The sequence below is a fragment of the Dinoponera quadriceps genome, unplaced genomic scaffold (genome assembly GCF_001313825.1).
Source record: "Dinoponera quadriceps isolate SergipeBrazil2010 unplaced genomic scaffold, ASM131382v1 scaffold1280, whole genome shotgun sequence".
Lineage (NCBI taxonomy): Eukaryota > Metazoa > Arthropoda > Insecta > Hymenoptera > Formicidae > Dinoponera > Dinoponera quadriceps.
The window spans coordinates 1122233-1138217 of NW_014555813.1; the positions used below are offsets into that span (position 1 = coordinate 1122233).

General features: G+C 41.3%; 1 protein-coding gene across 5 annotated transcripts in view; it reads left to right on the forward strand.

The window, feature by feature from the left end:
* The window catches only part of LOC106745461 (serine/threonine-protein phosphatase 4 regulatory subunit 1-like), a 148194-nt gene extending 132800 nt beyond the window's left edge, over nt 1–15394 (forward strand). For 4 of the 5 annotated variants that reach the window (XM_014621078.1, XM_014621076.1, XM_014621079.1 and 1 more), the window contains 8 exons: nt 3952–4097; nt 4211–4351; nt 7798–7968; nt 8502–8785; nt 8886–9198; nt 9699–10784; nt 11476–11755; nt 12492–15394. In XM_014621078.1, coding sequence (XP_014476564.1) covers nt 3952–4097; nt 4211–4351; nt 7798–7968; nt 8502–8785; nt 8886–9198; nt 9699–10784; nt 11476–11755; nt 12492–12781 — 2711 coding nt within the window. In that variant the 3' untranslated portion in view covers nt 12782–15394. The remainder of the gene's footprint in view (nt 1–3951; nt 4098–4210; nt 4352–7797; nt 7969–8501; nt 8786–8885; nt 9199–9698; nt 10785–11475; nt 11756–12491) is intronic. The other variant, XM_014621077.1, reaches the window with a different exon arrangement.
* The last annotated feature ends 591 nt before the right edge of the window (nt 15395–15985 follow it).

The following is a 15985-nucleotide window of genomic DNA, read 5'->3' on the forward strand; positions in this document are numbered from 1 at the left end:
TGATAATATAATTATATAAAAATGTTATGTGTAAGAATTTTTACAAAGACTTAAAATATAGTAATTGTTGTTTTAACGATAAATTAATGAAATTCGCGAAAAGATGTAATGATAAATACTTGGTATTGTATTGCTCTTTTATATCCTTATATCACTCGGCTGTTATCATCATATTTATTATATTCTTTTTTTTTTTGAAAAGGATATTTCTCGTTAATAAAAAAAATAAAAGGATCAATTTTTAATTGAACATTCTGGATTTGCTTTCAATTATAGATTACAGAAAATAAACTGACAAAATTAGCAAATGATTTGAAGAACATCAATACTTTCGCGAAATGAATCGGGAAAAGAAAATCGGACAGTTCTGACAAAAAGGGCAACATTGAAACGGAACATTCATAAACGGAAAACAAAATTCAACTTCTCGACGAATTACCGAAGTGGACTTCATTCCGATGGAAGCTCCACTTAACGTTTGATTGTAAAAATTCCCGAAAGCAGGGCCAAAACTGAAATATTCTCCATACTTATCACTAATCGTCCTTTGCGATGCATTTGTCACGGAACAAGAAGTGTCAGGCTCGCCCCGGAGAAACCATAGCTAGGAGTCTCATGTTCCTGAGAAACGAAACCGTAGGGATCTTCCTCCGTGTGTAACGCACACAAGTATGGCACGCATCCGGAAATCGTGAAAATTCGGATGTGCGATGCCACTCGGTCGCATCCCGCTGCAGCAGCATCCCGAAGGTGACGCGATCCTCCTCCACCCAACGGGCTATTTATAGGGGCGAGCCGCGGAACATCTTGCCTGTAACACGTGCCATCATCAGCGCTGTTTTTCCCGTAGGGGGGACACGCGGAAGGGATCATCATCGCGATGCCGCACACCGCCCGGACTTTTAGGGGGCACGCGACACGCGTACATTCTCGAATGTCGTCGGCGTTTTACGTATTTTTGGATACGCACGACCCGCCCGTCGTGTCGGGGAAAGAACGCCGAACCCCCGATTTCCGTCGCGAGCGTTCTCAACCTTTCTTCGGGTTAGAGCGCGCCGTCGATATTGTCGGCGCGGACGCGCGAAAATCACCTGTATATTTCGCGAACGCGCCGATCGGGATCGGAGATCTCCGTGAAAATTCGAATCGACCAGACGATATTCCGCTGCCGAAATCTGCATTGTTATTATTATTATTGTTGTTATCGTATTGTCTTACCGCGTAAGCGTAACGTGCGTAACGCATCTCCGCGCGTTCGCGTCGTGTCGGAGGACGCCATCTTGTTTTGCGACGCGAATCTATTCCGACCGACTGCGCACAGCCGTCAGATATTCCATCCCTCGTGACGAAATTAAGAGCCGAAAGAATACATTATATACCTCGATATTATTGATGCCGACCTACTGAATTCACGTCACGTTATATAAAGAGCGATATTATATATATATATATATATATAATGTATTTAATTATATATATATAATGTAATAAATGTGTGATAATTTCATATTTGTCGACGAGAGTTTGCCGCGTAGTGTCGTCCAGTGATCGGAAATAGCAACGAGTACGTTCAGAAAATACAACGATTGTGCGTTGCCGTTGCACGGTTATCATCTTTGATCGATGTATTTTTTCAGATCGAGATCCATCGTAGATCTAAAAGAATATTCCAATGAGAATGAGCGTTCACTCAACCGTTGCGTTTTCTGAACGCAGCCATTGCTCGAGAGCGCTCACTTTCACGCGTCAATTACGAATCTATCTTTGCGTAACATGTATCCGTACAACAATGATTATCGGTCCATATAAATTCTAATTTATTGGCGAGTAATAGTTAATTGTTATTCGCGCAAAATATTCTCACGATTTGAACGAATTGCGTTAAATATCATAAACTTTTCAACGAATACGTATCTTCATCTTAAAGAAGAAATTTATTTGAAACGAAAGATAATTTTCTTATAAAGAAATTGTTTCATTTCATATATTTATTGCAACCAAGTAATATTTTATTTGGTTAAGAGATATTATTTCTAATAATAGCGTGCTTTGTTAAATAATACCATTTTCTCGAATGAGACAATAGCATTTTTACTCGAACAAATAAGATTTCATGCATGTTGTTTCTATGAAACAAATTTTAGTCAAATAAATATAAACGTTAAATCTGAAGAGACCTTTTTCTCTGTGCGCTCAATGATACCCTCATTATGTCAACGTGAACAAATGAATGTTGACGCTTCAATCCGAGCCGAATTTATCGAGAAGAAATGTATATGTGACTTGAAATCAAGTCGTCGGCCACGGTTGACGCTCGATCAGTGAAATTATACACGAACGCTCGACTGCTATCGACTTCACAATTGACGATCGAAAACGATCAGTCGCGCGAAATCGCTCGTGCAGAAATATTAAGAAGCTATTGAGATCTCGGAAGGAAAGTCAAATAGAAACCACTTAAGAAGGGCAAGAAGGATTGGCTCACAGAATGGATCCTACATTTCACGTTCGGGAGGCGACGAGGACGACAAAATGGCGATGCCGAGGGAGAGAGAAAGAGATAGAGAGAAAGACGAGAGCGTTCGAGGCACAGCCGGGGGTATTTTTGGCGGGACTTTGATCGAACGGAATGCGCAAAGTCCGGGAAATAAGCGAGGAAGGTAAATAAGGCCTAGGAGGCCTTGGGTGATTAATGGACGGTACTGCTTCAGTATCGTTCCACGTTGGAAAGAAGTTCGCGAAGGATGAGAGCGAGAACGGTCGAAGAGAGCCGAAAGTGGAAAAACGACGCGCGCGCACTTTTTTTTCCTTCGTGCTCCTCGTCTCACGCCACGTGGGCTCTTCTGTGGGCCCCAAATTGTAAGGTCCCCTCTATGGCAGTTGCCATGTTTCTTCTTCCGCCCCTCCACTGCGCGAGTTTTTCCATTCGGGAAGTAGCTTTCGCGGTGCGATCGACGACGCATCATCTTTAGTCACGTATACGCCTGGCGAGTGTATAGTCTCTCTCTTCTCCGGGCTGTTCCTCAGCTTGTGTCCGCTTTTAACCGTCCGTGTGCGATAACTGTGTGCACGTTGCGTGGCACATTGAGCGTTTCCGAGCTCACTTCCGCAGAAAGTTGCTCCGGTGATCATCACCCGTGTATACGAAATTATGCTAGATTACGCTCAGATGGCGCCTAGGTATCGTTTTGAGAATAATATCGAGATTTATTTTTACGCGACTCGATTCCCAAATGGAAATTTCACTTCTACGTCGGGTCTATTCAGTTCTACATTGAGTCTTCAAAGGTCTCCCATTGTGATCTCCTTTTGAAACCACAAATGGGAAGTTATTTCCGTTTTCTCCGCTTGAAGTCTTAATGTAGAATTTAAAATTTTTTTCCGGGAAATCTAATTATACTAATGATGCTCCTTTGATGTTACAAATGGGAAGTTATTTCCGTTTTTTTTACTTGAAGACTTTATGTGGAATTGAGTACACTTTATGTAGAACCAACATTTCGACTCCGTTTACGCCACGTGGTCTACCGATGATCCCACGTTACCGCATTTATTATAAGGTACATCTTGTGATAGTTATAAAACTACAGAAATATTTATTTTGAAGAAGAGAAGAAATAGCATTAAAAAAAATATATATATTCTTTTTTTATATTTATATATTGCGCTGTGCGGTCTGAACGGAAAGTCGAATGTCACCGATAGTCCATGTGTTTACACTTCGTGTTAACACTTCAACGTGTTAAAAACATTGTGTAGTAACCACCTTATATTGAACTATTATTCATTTATTTATTCTTTTTTCATTTTATACTTAAACTTTTTATCAAATTGCTAAACTACTTAACGTAACGTTAAGCTCAGTTTCGAGAAGTGAATCTTTTATGTCCTTTGAAATTGAACTAAAAGTAAATGAATTTGCTTTCTTTTTTTCTCTCTTTTTTTAAATAGATGCTCAGGTTCGGTCAGATTTGGTGGAGCAGCTCCCGCACGTGGCGATGATCTGTCACGAAGCGCCGCAGCTCTTTGGCCAGGATGTTCTTCACAATCATCTGCTCGGTATTATCATCAAGTATCTCCGGGACATGGATAAGCAGGCAAGTAACTCGGCGCATTTCTTTTCCCTTCTATGCCTTTTCATTCGATTCTCAGACAATAATCAAGACTCCGTCTATCTGACGCAAATGTAAGTGAATTTTTTTTGCTCCAGGTACGACTAGCGGCTCAAAATGCACTGTTAACGCTGATGAATTGGGGCCTCCTTCACAACAACACTATCGAGAACGAAATCTGTCCCGTGGTAGAATTTTTGTCCTACATGTCGGCGGATTTTCTGAGCACGAGCGTCTCCGTAAGTTTCCCGCGATTCAATATATTCTCCTCCTTTATCTACCTTGTTGTTGCTGTTGTTGTTATTGTTGTTGTTGTTGTTATTATTATTATTATTATTATTGAATGTGATCAAAGATTCGACATAAGAAAAGCTGCGAGTGTTATAGCTTCAAAAAATTGTATCATCGCATTGAAGAAAGGTTTTATGTGCTAAAGAGAAAATATTTAGAAGTCTTTCATCGATTTTGATGGTTGCTGAATATATTAAGGAACAGTTAAATCCTTCGAATCCTCTCTCTCGTATCCCCCGTATAACTCATAATTTCGAAGATATTCCCTCACGATCAATTTTATCGAATTATCCTTGAGAAGTCATTCTACAATCCTTAGGCGTGTAAGAAGGTGCATATAAAAAAAGACACGTGTCTTTTATTTCAAGCTGCTCTGCAACATATTCAAAACTTGTCAAGATCAGCGAAGGATACTTTCAAATGTTTCCTTATAAGAAATTTAGCGCTACGTAAAGATTGAATTTATACTACAAAACAAACGAAAGGATACTTTTCATGCGTTTGTTCTTTGTGTCAGATCACTTATAAATATATAATTCCTTCTTTAAACTTTTTTATATCAAATTCAAATCAAATAAATATCGTTTAGAAAATTAGTTTTCTCTATTTTCATCCGTTAAGGATAGCTTTGGCCTGGAAATGTTTACCACCTGCAGTCTGTTTTTTATGCCGAATCACCGTCCGTATTAACGTCCGTACATATCGAAATATCTTGCGCTCTCGATCAGAGATACATAGCCGCGTTGAACGCGTCCGCATGCGCATATTGGAGAAACGGTCTTCCGTATTTACAGATTCCTCCTGAAAGACATGGGTAGTGAGATGTTCTCACGCAATCGCGTCTCACTATCTTGTCTTTCATGCGGCGTCTGTTTGCCCCGACGTTATACAAAGAACCTCAAAATCACGCGGTAAAGTTACACGATCTATCGCGCATCGGTGGAAAACAGATCACCATCAAACGTCGAATTGAGGCGAGAAACGAATAAGAATAATAAGAAGAAGAGAAAGATAGAGAGAGAGAGAGAGAGAGAGAGAGAGAGAGAGAGAGAGAGATGAGTTAATCGCAAATTAAGAATGGCATTGAAAGGACGAGAGGGAAGACTTAGGTCGTCATCGTTTGAAGATCTCGATAAGCGAAAAGTGAGCCCGAAGGGGAAGCGGCTTGGGAAATGTGGAAGACACACAAACTCTGGCGTCCTGGCGAAAGGCGGGGCATGCTTTTACCATCAAAGTTGGTTTGTCATAGAGTTCGCGACTATCACAGCCAGCTTTGATGAACAAAATTGTGTCCGTTCTCAGCGTGTTTCCGATGGCTAAAAGAACGGAGTCGGGGGTGGTGAGAGTCGAGCGATTAAAGCGAGACGCGGGCGCGCAGGGTAAGAAGCTGAGAAGAAGCATCACCGGGAGCCACTGGCACAGTTGCGTATACCTTTTGCGGTCCGATACATCAAATTGGTTGTGGAATGTTTCGAGTCATATCACAGCCATTTTGATGAGCTTGGCCCGCAGAATCGATCGTCAGGAAGATCTCACATACCGTCGATACAATACCTGTGAAGAGTTCAGTAATCGGTAGACGTGTATAAAGAAAAGAGAGAATCGTCGTATGATGTTTATATTGTACATAACTTTTTATTATTATTATTAATTTTTTAATTGCCCGGATCTCTCTCGCGAGCCACTGTTTTTTGTACGCTTTTAGGAACACCCCGCCGCGCAAAGCTTCATCCGGCGAACACAACACGCACACACAGCATCAGGAGAGAAACGCGATCCAATCGTCAAATTGGTTGTGGCGTGTTGCTTCTCTGAATTTCATATCACAGCCATTTTTGACGAGTTGGATCGCCGTTTTATGCATCGCCTTCTCCGATCTCGCGCGCAGAATCTCTCGCGGGGGAAGGATATATATAATGTGTATAAAAAGGATCCTCGTCGCGGGGGGAACGCGAGCTTCTCTGGAAACTGCTTCTTCGGCTACGGAAGAGAGAGTGTGTACTCGCGTTGCTCACAAAGTGGCTGTGATATGCTGATGTAACGGTGCTCATATCACAGCCAGCTTTGATGAGCGTTGCGGTACTCATGATTCAGCGAATTCGATGCACGAGATTCGCGTGAAACATTTCGAGGCCGATGATCCCTCTCTGCGTTCTGATACTTTAATTAAGCGGATGGGACAACTTTACTTAAGTAGTTTGTAAGATTTGTAACAACACAAGCAGGTTGCAAAGGAATGTCGTAAAATAAGGAACAAATGTAGGATAATTGTCGACTTTGCGAAACGCGCTCTCGTTGATGGTGAATTTTTCAGACGAAAATGCTCTTAATCGTCGGAAATTCACGCACTCGGATAATATGACACGTCATTATGTAATGGCTAAAGTTACCTTTAATCACTTTACAAACATAAATAATTATATTCTTATAACGTACATCAACAGAATAAGCTTTTTATAGAATCACAAAAAAATATAATCTTATTTTAAGTATTTCAGAACTTTCTTATTGAGTGATTAAGTTCTTTTTAAATTAAAGGGTTGGGCTCATTACTTCATTCCGTCCCAATGATTTCGAGGTGTAAATATTATTTATATACACATACATGTATGTTATGTATATCACTCATCTAGTTTAGTTTTCTCGCGAGAATTTTTATTTTCCGCTCACAAACGGGAGATCGAAGCACCAACCTTGTCACAGTTAATTTCACACGATATTATTTCCTGCTTGTTTATACACATTTTTTTTTTTGCCGTGACGTCTCTGTAAATATTTAAACATATATAATGTAGTTAGTATATCCGCCATAATTTAAGCAGTGCTATTTGTCATCTTCGTTATAACCAGGCCACATTATTCTGTGTCGTGTGATATAAATTTAGATGTCCGTCTCGTCGTAGCATAAATTCTAACTGATTAATATACACGCTTTTTTTACAGAACGGAAGACTAATGATTCAAAATCGACTGTTCCACTCATCAGAGTGGTTGTGACATGGTGTTGTTGATTCATATCACAGCCAGCTTTGATGAGCGGAACGGAACGATATGTCTCAACCGGAGAGATAGATGTAAAAAAAAGTCTCTCCCTTTCGCTCGGTTATTGCGTAAACGCACACGTGTATAGACGTAAACAGAAAACTGTGCACTTGTTAACATTGTATCTTGTGTTAGTTGGAATTGATTTTCATTTTAATCGCGTTAAAATAGTTAAGAAATAGTTAAGAAATTGTGCGAAATTGTACTTGCGTGTGTTAATCATTATGATCTATAAGGAAAAGTGTCTGTACGCAGTAGCATGCGCGCGCTTCTCTCTTACGTTAAGACGTTCTCGTTACTCTAGAAAAGTTCATTTCAACACACACATCCCATATTTTATATTGATTCGCAGCTCATGTGTAAACTGGCACCGCTGATTGGTAAAGAACTCACAGAAAGGGTCTTTCTGGACAGATACATCGACATGTGCGAGGATGACGACACGACGGTGAGGAGAATTTGCGCCACTCACTTTGGGGAAATGAGCGCTGCTGTAAGCAGGAAGGCATTATTTCGAAAATTGGTGAGTCTCTCTTCGACGTTATAAAGCCGTAATAATAATTACAAAGAGATGTGCGCCGGTGCGTCTCTAGTTCTTTAATTCTTTATTTCATTAATTCGTTTAATTAAGGCTCACGTTTCCCCGCCATCTTGATTGTCGACGTCAGAAGCGAGGGAACCTACACCCAATATTCTTACAAAATACGTTGAAATAAAAAAAATTTATCCATAGAACGACAATTGCAGTTGATCGAGCAGATCTGCAAAATTGTCCGGAAACTTTATAGGTTGAATGTCGCGTAAATTGTACGATTATTTATTGAACGTTTGAGCAAAGGAAAAATTTCCGGACTACTTTACAGGCCTGCCCTCGATCGACTGCAATTGTTATTTCACGGATATGTCTTTTTATTTTAACGTATTTCTCAAGCACTTTGGGCGCTCGTCATTTCCGACGTCATCAAACAAGACATCCAACAAGCAGGAGCCTTAATTAATAAACGAAGACGACGGGTACTATCAATTTATTAATACGATTCAAACTCCCCCCCATAGTTCCCTACGTTCATCGATTTGTGCGGCGACGGGGTGTGGGGTGTGCGAAAAGCGTGCGTCGACGTGATGATGCCGGTCTCTTGTTGCTCGACGCTGGAACACCGCCGATTGTTCTTAGCGGAAATACTGGCGAAGCACTTGAGGGACGAGTCGAAGTGGGTGCGAATGTCGGCCTTTCAAATACTCGGACCGTTCATATCGACTTTCGCCAAGCAGTTCACCGAAGTCACTTACAATCAGCATGGCGAGTTGGTATATACCAGTTCACAGGATAATTACTTTAGGTATCAATGTGTCGCACACTTTCTCGCTCTTCTCGTCGCGTCCGTGCGGTTGCTTGCGGCCTGTACGTGTCTAAATTGAAGCATAATGGCTCTTTTGCAGCGTACGTTACCCGTACGAAGGCATGTTCCCGATGAAGTGCATGATGCGAAATCAAACACCCGACATGGACGATAATGCCAAAGGTGCTTCTTCTTTTCACATGTCTGTGATAAACACGAAACCCCCCGTAACAGCAACGGACTCCTGGGAAGGCAATGAACAGCAGCAGAAACAAAATGAACAGCAGAAACAAAGTGAGCAGCAGAAACAAAGTGAGCAGCAGAAACAAAATGAACAGCAGAAACAAAACGAACAGCAGAAGAATGATCTCACGGAACGGCCACGCTGTATATTACTTAAGGAGAAGGAGAAGGTATAGAAGTAATACGCGGTAACGTTGTAATATTCGCTTGAAACTTTTATATGTATATACATACATGTACACGGGATGTCCCAAACTAATCTAAGCCATTTTTCTTTATGCAGAATCTAGCCTACCTCTTCCCGTGCGCTCATTAGTTCAGACAAAGTAATTAATTCATCACTAACCATTGTGAATTTTGCAAAATGGTACGTGACTTTTCTGCTCACCCGTTCTACTTGCACATCAATACGGGAGCCGAGATTAGTTTGGGATACCCTGTATATTCATCATTTAAAAAACGTAATATTGCACAGGAATTTTGTGTTCTTTTTTTTATGTTTCTTGTTTTTTTTATGTACAATACAGAAGATAATTTATATCGCACAGACACACCTGTAAACAGATATTCTCTATCGTTTCTCACAGCGTATTTCGTCAAGTTAACTAGGACAACAGGATCTTGGTTACGGCGTCTTCTCACATGGACATTTTGTTTGTTTGACTTTCAGATGCGACGGAAGCCATCGAATATTCCACCAACGTCTCCGAAAGAGAAAGTTACGGACGAGACCGAGAAATACAATCCGTTTTTATATTATTATATCCCTCCAGACGCGCCGTTGGATGACGAGCTCATTTATGCCGCGAAGCAGTCCGCGATGAATCGTAATAACGTCGAGAAAGTGGCGGCGACACCGAGGGAGGAGGATGTCACCGACGAGAATAGTTCGCCTAGTTCTTCCAAGACTGCTTCCCCGTGTTCGAGTGAGAAAAACGAGGGGGAGGAAGAGAAAGAGGGGAGGAAGACGGAAGAAAAGGGAGAGGAGAAGTTGAATATTACGGAGGTCCGATCGAATCTGGATAAGCTCAATAGTAGTCATAAGGAAGAGGACAACGACTCTCTGTCGTCGCACGATACGACCGAATTGCTGGACGACACGCTCTACATTTGGAATCTCTCCATGAACAAGAGCAGCATCGCCTTCAGCTTCAACAAGTTAGACCCGAAGTACGGCGGACCGCTGGACATCGTGCCTCAGGAGTTGATCAACCAGTTCGTGTCGATGGCCGAGCCGGAGCAAGCCATCGACATGGGCGCCGAGATACCGCACCATTGTGCCTTCAGTTTTCCCGCGGTCACGCTCACGCTGGGTCGCGAGAAGTGGTATTGCCTGAGGAGAGCCTATCAGTCGTTATCGAGCGCGAGACAGTGGAAGGTACGGCGCACGTTGGCCTCCAGCATTCACGAGATCGCCCTGATCCTGGGCGAGGAACTCACTGCCACCGATCTCGTGCCGATCTATGACGGTTTTATCAAGGATCTGGACGAGGTCAGGATAGGTGTGCTCAAGCACCTCGCCACCTTCCTAAAGATACTCAAGCCTACCGACCGCCGTCAATACCTGCCAAGGTTAAGCGACTTCCTCGCCACGGATAACGAGTGGAATTGGAGGTTCAGGGAGGAACTGGCCACCCAGTTGCTCGAGGCTGTGACGCTGTTTAGCCCGAACGACGTCGCCCAGAGCATCGCGCCGTTGTCCCTTCAGTTACTCGTGGATAAGATCGCCGCTGTTAGGACTGTCGCACTTGACCTGGTGAGACATCTCTCCCCGTCTCCCTCTCTGTAATTCGCACAGCCCATGTTGCATTGTTCTTCACTTTCGCAATCCTTTATGCGTTACTTAGTGTCTATATTTTCAGTTGCTCGTTCTTTTCTTTTTTTTTCCTTTTCTTCTCGCTGCAGCCATCTTAATGACTAATCTGATATTCAGTATAGAAGACGATTTCGTATTAGGTACAAATTTGTTCAGTTAAGACAGATATTTATTTTAATAGTTTTATAAAAGTTGAATTTTATTGCATTGGTTATGCATTACATTATTTTTTGTAGCTTTCGAAAACAAAATTCAAAATTTTATACGATATAAAATATTTATTTATTTAGAGTTCTTAGTTTTTTTTTTCAAAATTTCTCAAATTTCAGTTTCATCATTGAAACTCGAGTGATTCTTCATTTTATTTAATGATTTGTAACCTTTTATGAATGGAAAATACTAAACACTTTGCACAATAAACGTGTGTTTATTCGCAAGATAGTTTAAAAATACTACATTTTATCTGGAATTTTTACAACAAATTACCTAGAAAACCAGGGAATCTTCGACGAATTTTTTCTCGGGTTAGAGTAGACACCCTGTAAAAGCATCAATCTGTACTTTTTCTCCCCCTCCTTTGATACAGTACAAACTTCAGAATGGTCCCTCTCACGAGATCTCGTTCTTCCAGGTCACTCGAATCGTATCTCACTTGTCCGTCGACGAAGCTCTGGTGACGTCGCTTATCCACGAGCTGCGCGACACTTTGGTTCCCAACAGCAAAAAGTGGATACGTCGGCAAACGTATGCGGTCTTGTGCGCGCACTTACTCCGCAACGGTGCCATCGCGGGGAGAATGTTCAGTAAAGAGATGTTACCAAACCTGATAGGCTTGTCATTCGACAGGGTACCAAATGTAAGATTAGCCGTAGCGAGAACCTTAGCGAATAATGTTGTGAGCGCGTTGGGCCGTAAGTATTACGTCGTGTTTCTCAAAAAAATCGTCTCTCAACATCTCGTTAAGGCTGCGGACTAGTAGTCGCTATGACTGTCCTTGTTTAACACTAAAACTATCGACGGTTAACGTGTACCTTTCTGCCGGAGCAGTTTAAATAAGATTTTTGAAAAAATAATATGTAATGCAAAGAAAAACATTTATTCGTTTACATATTGCGACGAAAATTGCGATTAATCTCAGAGAACGCATTAGAAATTGGAATAACTAAGAAAAAATGACAAACCGTATCGTTTGAGCGCTTTGGTAGTTTTAATGTTAATGAGTGACGTCAGAAAGGTGAGAAAAAACACATTCCAAGATTTTTCGCGTTTATACATTCAAGTGAAAAGATGCATACACAAAATGACATTTGTGATCGATTCAGCACATTTGTCAAGTTGTATAAACACTTTTCCTCTTTTTATTCGAACAACCGATAAATAGTCGTGAAATCAATTTGACACGGAACCTTCCTTTTCTCCAACTTATTGATTATTCAAGTAAAAGAAAAGTGTTCGTCCAATTTTATAAGTTTGCTGAATCAGTCACACTAATGTCATTTTTTGCTGTTGCGTCTTTTTATTTGAACATATAACATTCCGACATTTGGCGTTTTCTCGCTTCTGACGTCATTAAACAAAGACAGTCGCAGCGCCTATTCTGGAGCCTTAATACCGCAGCGTGCAATGATATCCCTTGCGATATTTCAGTAGACGGTTTAAGGACGGAACGATCGGAGGAAGTGGACAGAACACTGCAAAAGATGCGCCTTGACGCCGATCGGGACGTACGAGTGCTGGCCGGAGGCGAGGAGGTGTTGGTGGCTACGGTATCGAACGAATGTTTCGTGGTGACGCAGGATGAGACGGGCAAGCAGTCGAGAATCACATTTGACAACGGAGCGATGCTCTTAAACGCGAGAATGAGAAGGGAAAACGAACTGTTCGTGCCGCAGCCAGACGCGCCTCCGTTCTTCCAGAGTAAATTAGCGAGTGATTAGTTTCTAGCGGACGATAAAGCCAAAACTATATGATCCGACTAGCTGCGAACATCAAAGCTTCAGAGCCGCGAACCGGCACGTGTCTATGTATATGTATATATATATATATATCTCACGTTCCAAATGTCAAGCGGACAGAGTCCCGATCGCAGGCGGGCCCCGGCGATGTGAAACAAAGCTCAAGTGTTAAGTATATATTGTTCATGATTTAAGTAATCGAGAGGAATAAAAAGGAAAATAGGTACGAGTATGGTTTACTACAGGTGTCTATCATCACATTTAAATACCGAATATATGTATTTGCGTCCTTTGATCTAGAGACTGTGAATATATGCGCTGATCGCGATCACGCGTGAATATAGCGTGTAAAAATGTGAAAGCATTTGTGTATATTGTGACAGTAAATACGTACGTACATACGCGCACGAGGGAGAGAGAGAGAGAGAGAGAGATGCGTGCGTACGTTTTACCATTGTGATCAATTTATATATTGCAACACACACCGGTGAATGGGTGGGTGTGTTTGTGTGTATATGTGAATGTGGGTATGTGTGTGTGTTGAATGATCGACGGCGTTACGTCGACGCGGTTTCTCATTCGCTTCGTTTTTACAGACGTTCTGTATGATGAAATGATGATAATACGAATTTTAGACGCTATACCGCTATATATATTATTATTTTGTAGCATTTTTATTATACACTTAGTCGAGAGGAGAAGACGCCGCGTGACCGACTGCATCAGAAACGGCAAATTAAGATTACCAACGAGGCGCACTTCGTCGAAATCATCGGCGGAGAATCCGGGGAATGTGCCATGCATCGTAAACGTTTTGTACATCGTTGGTGAATACTGTGCGCATTCACACGCACATAGTGTGAACAGGCTCTCTGAAGCTTGACGCGTTCGATAAGCAAGGAAAAAGTCAAAGGAAACGTTGATTATTGGCCGTGGTTGTGCAAGAAGGATCCAAGCCACAAAAAATTATGATTTTTGAGATTTTGCCACCAATAGGTGGCCCACGTCTTCCTATATAAAACAAAAAGATCCAAGCCTTAAGCGGGGTCTGCAATGAGAATTTTTAAGTTTTGAAAAATCGACCGATTACAGTCGATTTATTCTCTTCACACTCGAATGTGACTGGTCAACTTCTTAAGGCTTACAGCTTAAATTCCCACTGTAAACTTCGCTTTACGGGCGTCTAAAATTAATTGGGAAACGGTTTTTATTTTCTACCAGTTGTGCCATTTTTGTTTCCTTTTTTTTTTTACTACTAGTTGCGTCTTCTCATTTATCCGTTTGTTTATAAGGATTAAGCTCGTCCGTGAATACCCCTTAGAGAGAAGAAAACTGACCATGCTTGGCTTCTCGAACGATTGTGGAAAAACGTCAGTACCTAAAAACCTTAAAAGCCCATTTATATTTTTTAAATCATACGTCGAATTTTCATTTTCATCTTTCTCGAAACGCATGTGGGTTAAGATTCTGCGTAACTATGGCCAATCGTGTTCGCGCGACATCAGCGTGTGGTCACTATGTCTTGCATTTACGAGAGCGGTCTCGATAGTTGTGCGTTTACTAGATTACTTATATTCGCCAAAAAGACAAAACAAAAGGAGAGAGATATAAGTGCTACGTTGATAGTGCGATATGCTCTTTGATCGTATCTTTGATCGAGGACACACGACACGACGTGGCGACACTTCAGCAAAATGTGTTACGCGTACGCGACGTGTAGTTGCGTTTGTCAAGTACTTTGGCAATCGTACTGCCTATAGAGAACGCACCGTTTTACCTTCGTCTGGCTTAATGAAACGCAAAGATCACACATACCGTTACTCGCGACGCGATCTAGATTCTTGCGTTAACGCCTAAATTGATCGATAGATTGAAGATGAATTAAACGGTAAATCGAATTTTACTGCAGCATCTTTTTTAATATTTTCTCTTTTTTTTCTTATGAACAATATCAATAAATGAGTATAGAAAGGAAAGATTTATAGCAAAAGTGCTTTATAAATATTGTACGATATCAAATTTTATAATATGCGGTGTGCAGATTGCTGAGGGAGCGAAGTCGCGAGCCATTTAACTGGAACGGGGGGAAGAAAGAGAGAGAGAAATCATATATAGACGCGTATCGGAACGTTGGAGAGCTGCGCCTCCACGGATCACCGCGAAGTCGCACGGAAAGTTACTGCTGTTGTATGATATTCGTTAAACATTTTGTAATATTAGAGAACAACTGAACGATCATCACGTTGCATACGAACGACCACGACGACGAATACTACGATCGAGCCGTGACAGGCTTATTCTTTAAGCAACGAACGCGCTCCCGTTAATTGTGAATACTGGCGCGAAGGAGGTGATGTTGATTGAAATATCCTGTATAATATATATATTGTGTATTTGATAACGAGACGATAAAGGGTATACAGCAAACGATATTTGTTATACTATCACGTGACACCCGTGTGCGTTTATTAAAGGTGAAAGGCCGATGAGAGGGAGAGAGAATGAGAGAGAAAGAGAGGAAGCAAGGAGGATTATCGATTCTGTAAAGACCTCACTCGCATGTTATGCAAATAAAGGAATTTCATATGACGATAATATGCCTATGTTGTATCGCAAATGTAAGAATCTCATCGTTTGTGTCATTTTCCCTTCAGTCAACCATTACCGATGCAGTGGTGGTGAAATCGTGATTCCAGCGTTACGAGCCAGTGACTTGAGTCACTTTCTTGACAAGTCTGAAAAATTCACTATCGTCCAAAATGGGTCACCAATGGCCACTTTTTTCCTCAGCTGCCGTTAAGGAGTAGTCGCTATGACTGCCCTTGTTTAATGACGTCGAGAAGCGAGAGAACGCATGCCAAGATTTTATACTTTCAAACAAAACGATATATCCATGAAGTAACATCTGCGATCGAGTCAGCAAGCTTGTGAAATTGGACGGACGCTTTTCTTTTACTTGACAATCAACAAGTAGTCTTGAGATTGACGTTGACAAAATCGTGAGAAAAGAGATTGGAGAAAAGCAGGTTCGGTTAAATTATTCAAATTAATTTTGCGATTAATTGATTGATGTCATTTCGCAGATATATCTTTTTCATAATAATGAAAAGAACTTGCTATCCAAAGTTATCCAAAGATAAACTTAGAAAGGTGAGTATTGCTTTTTTGTTTAAACAGCATCGATTA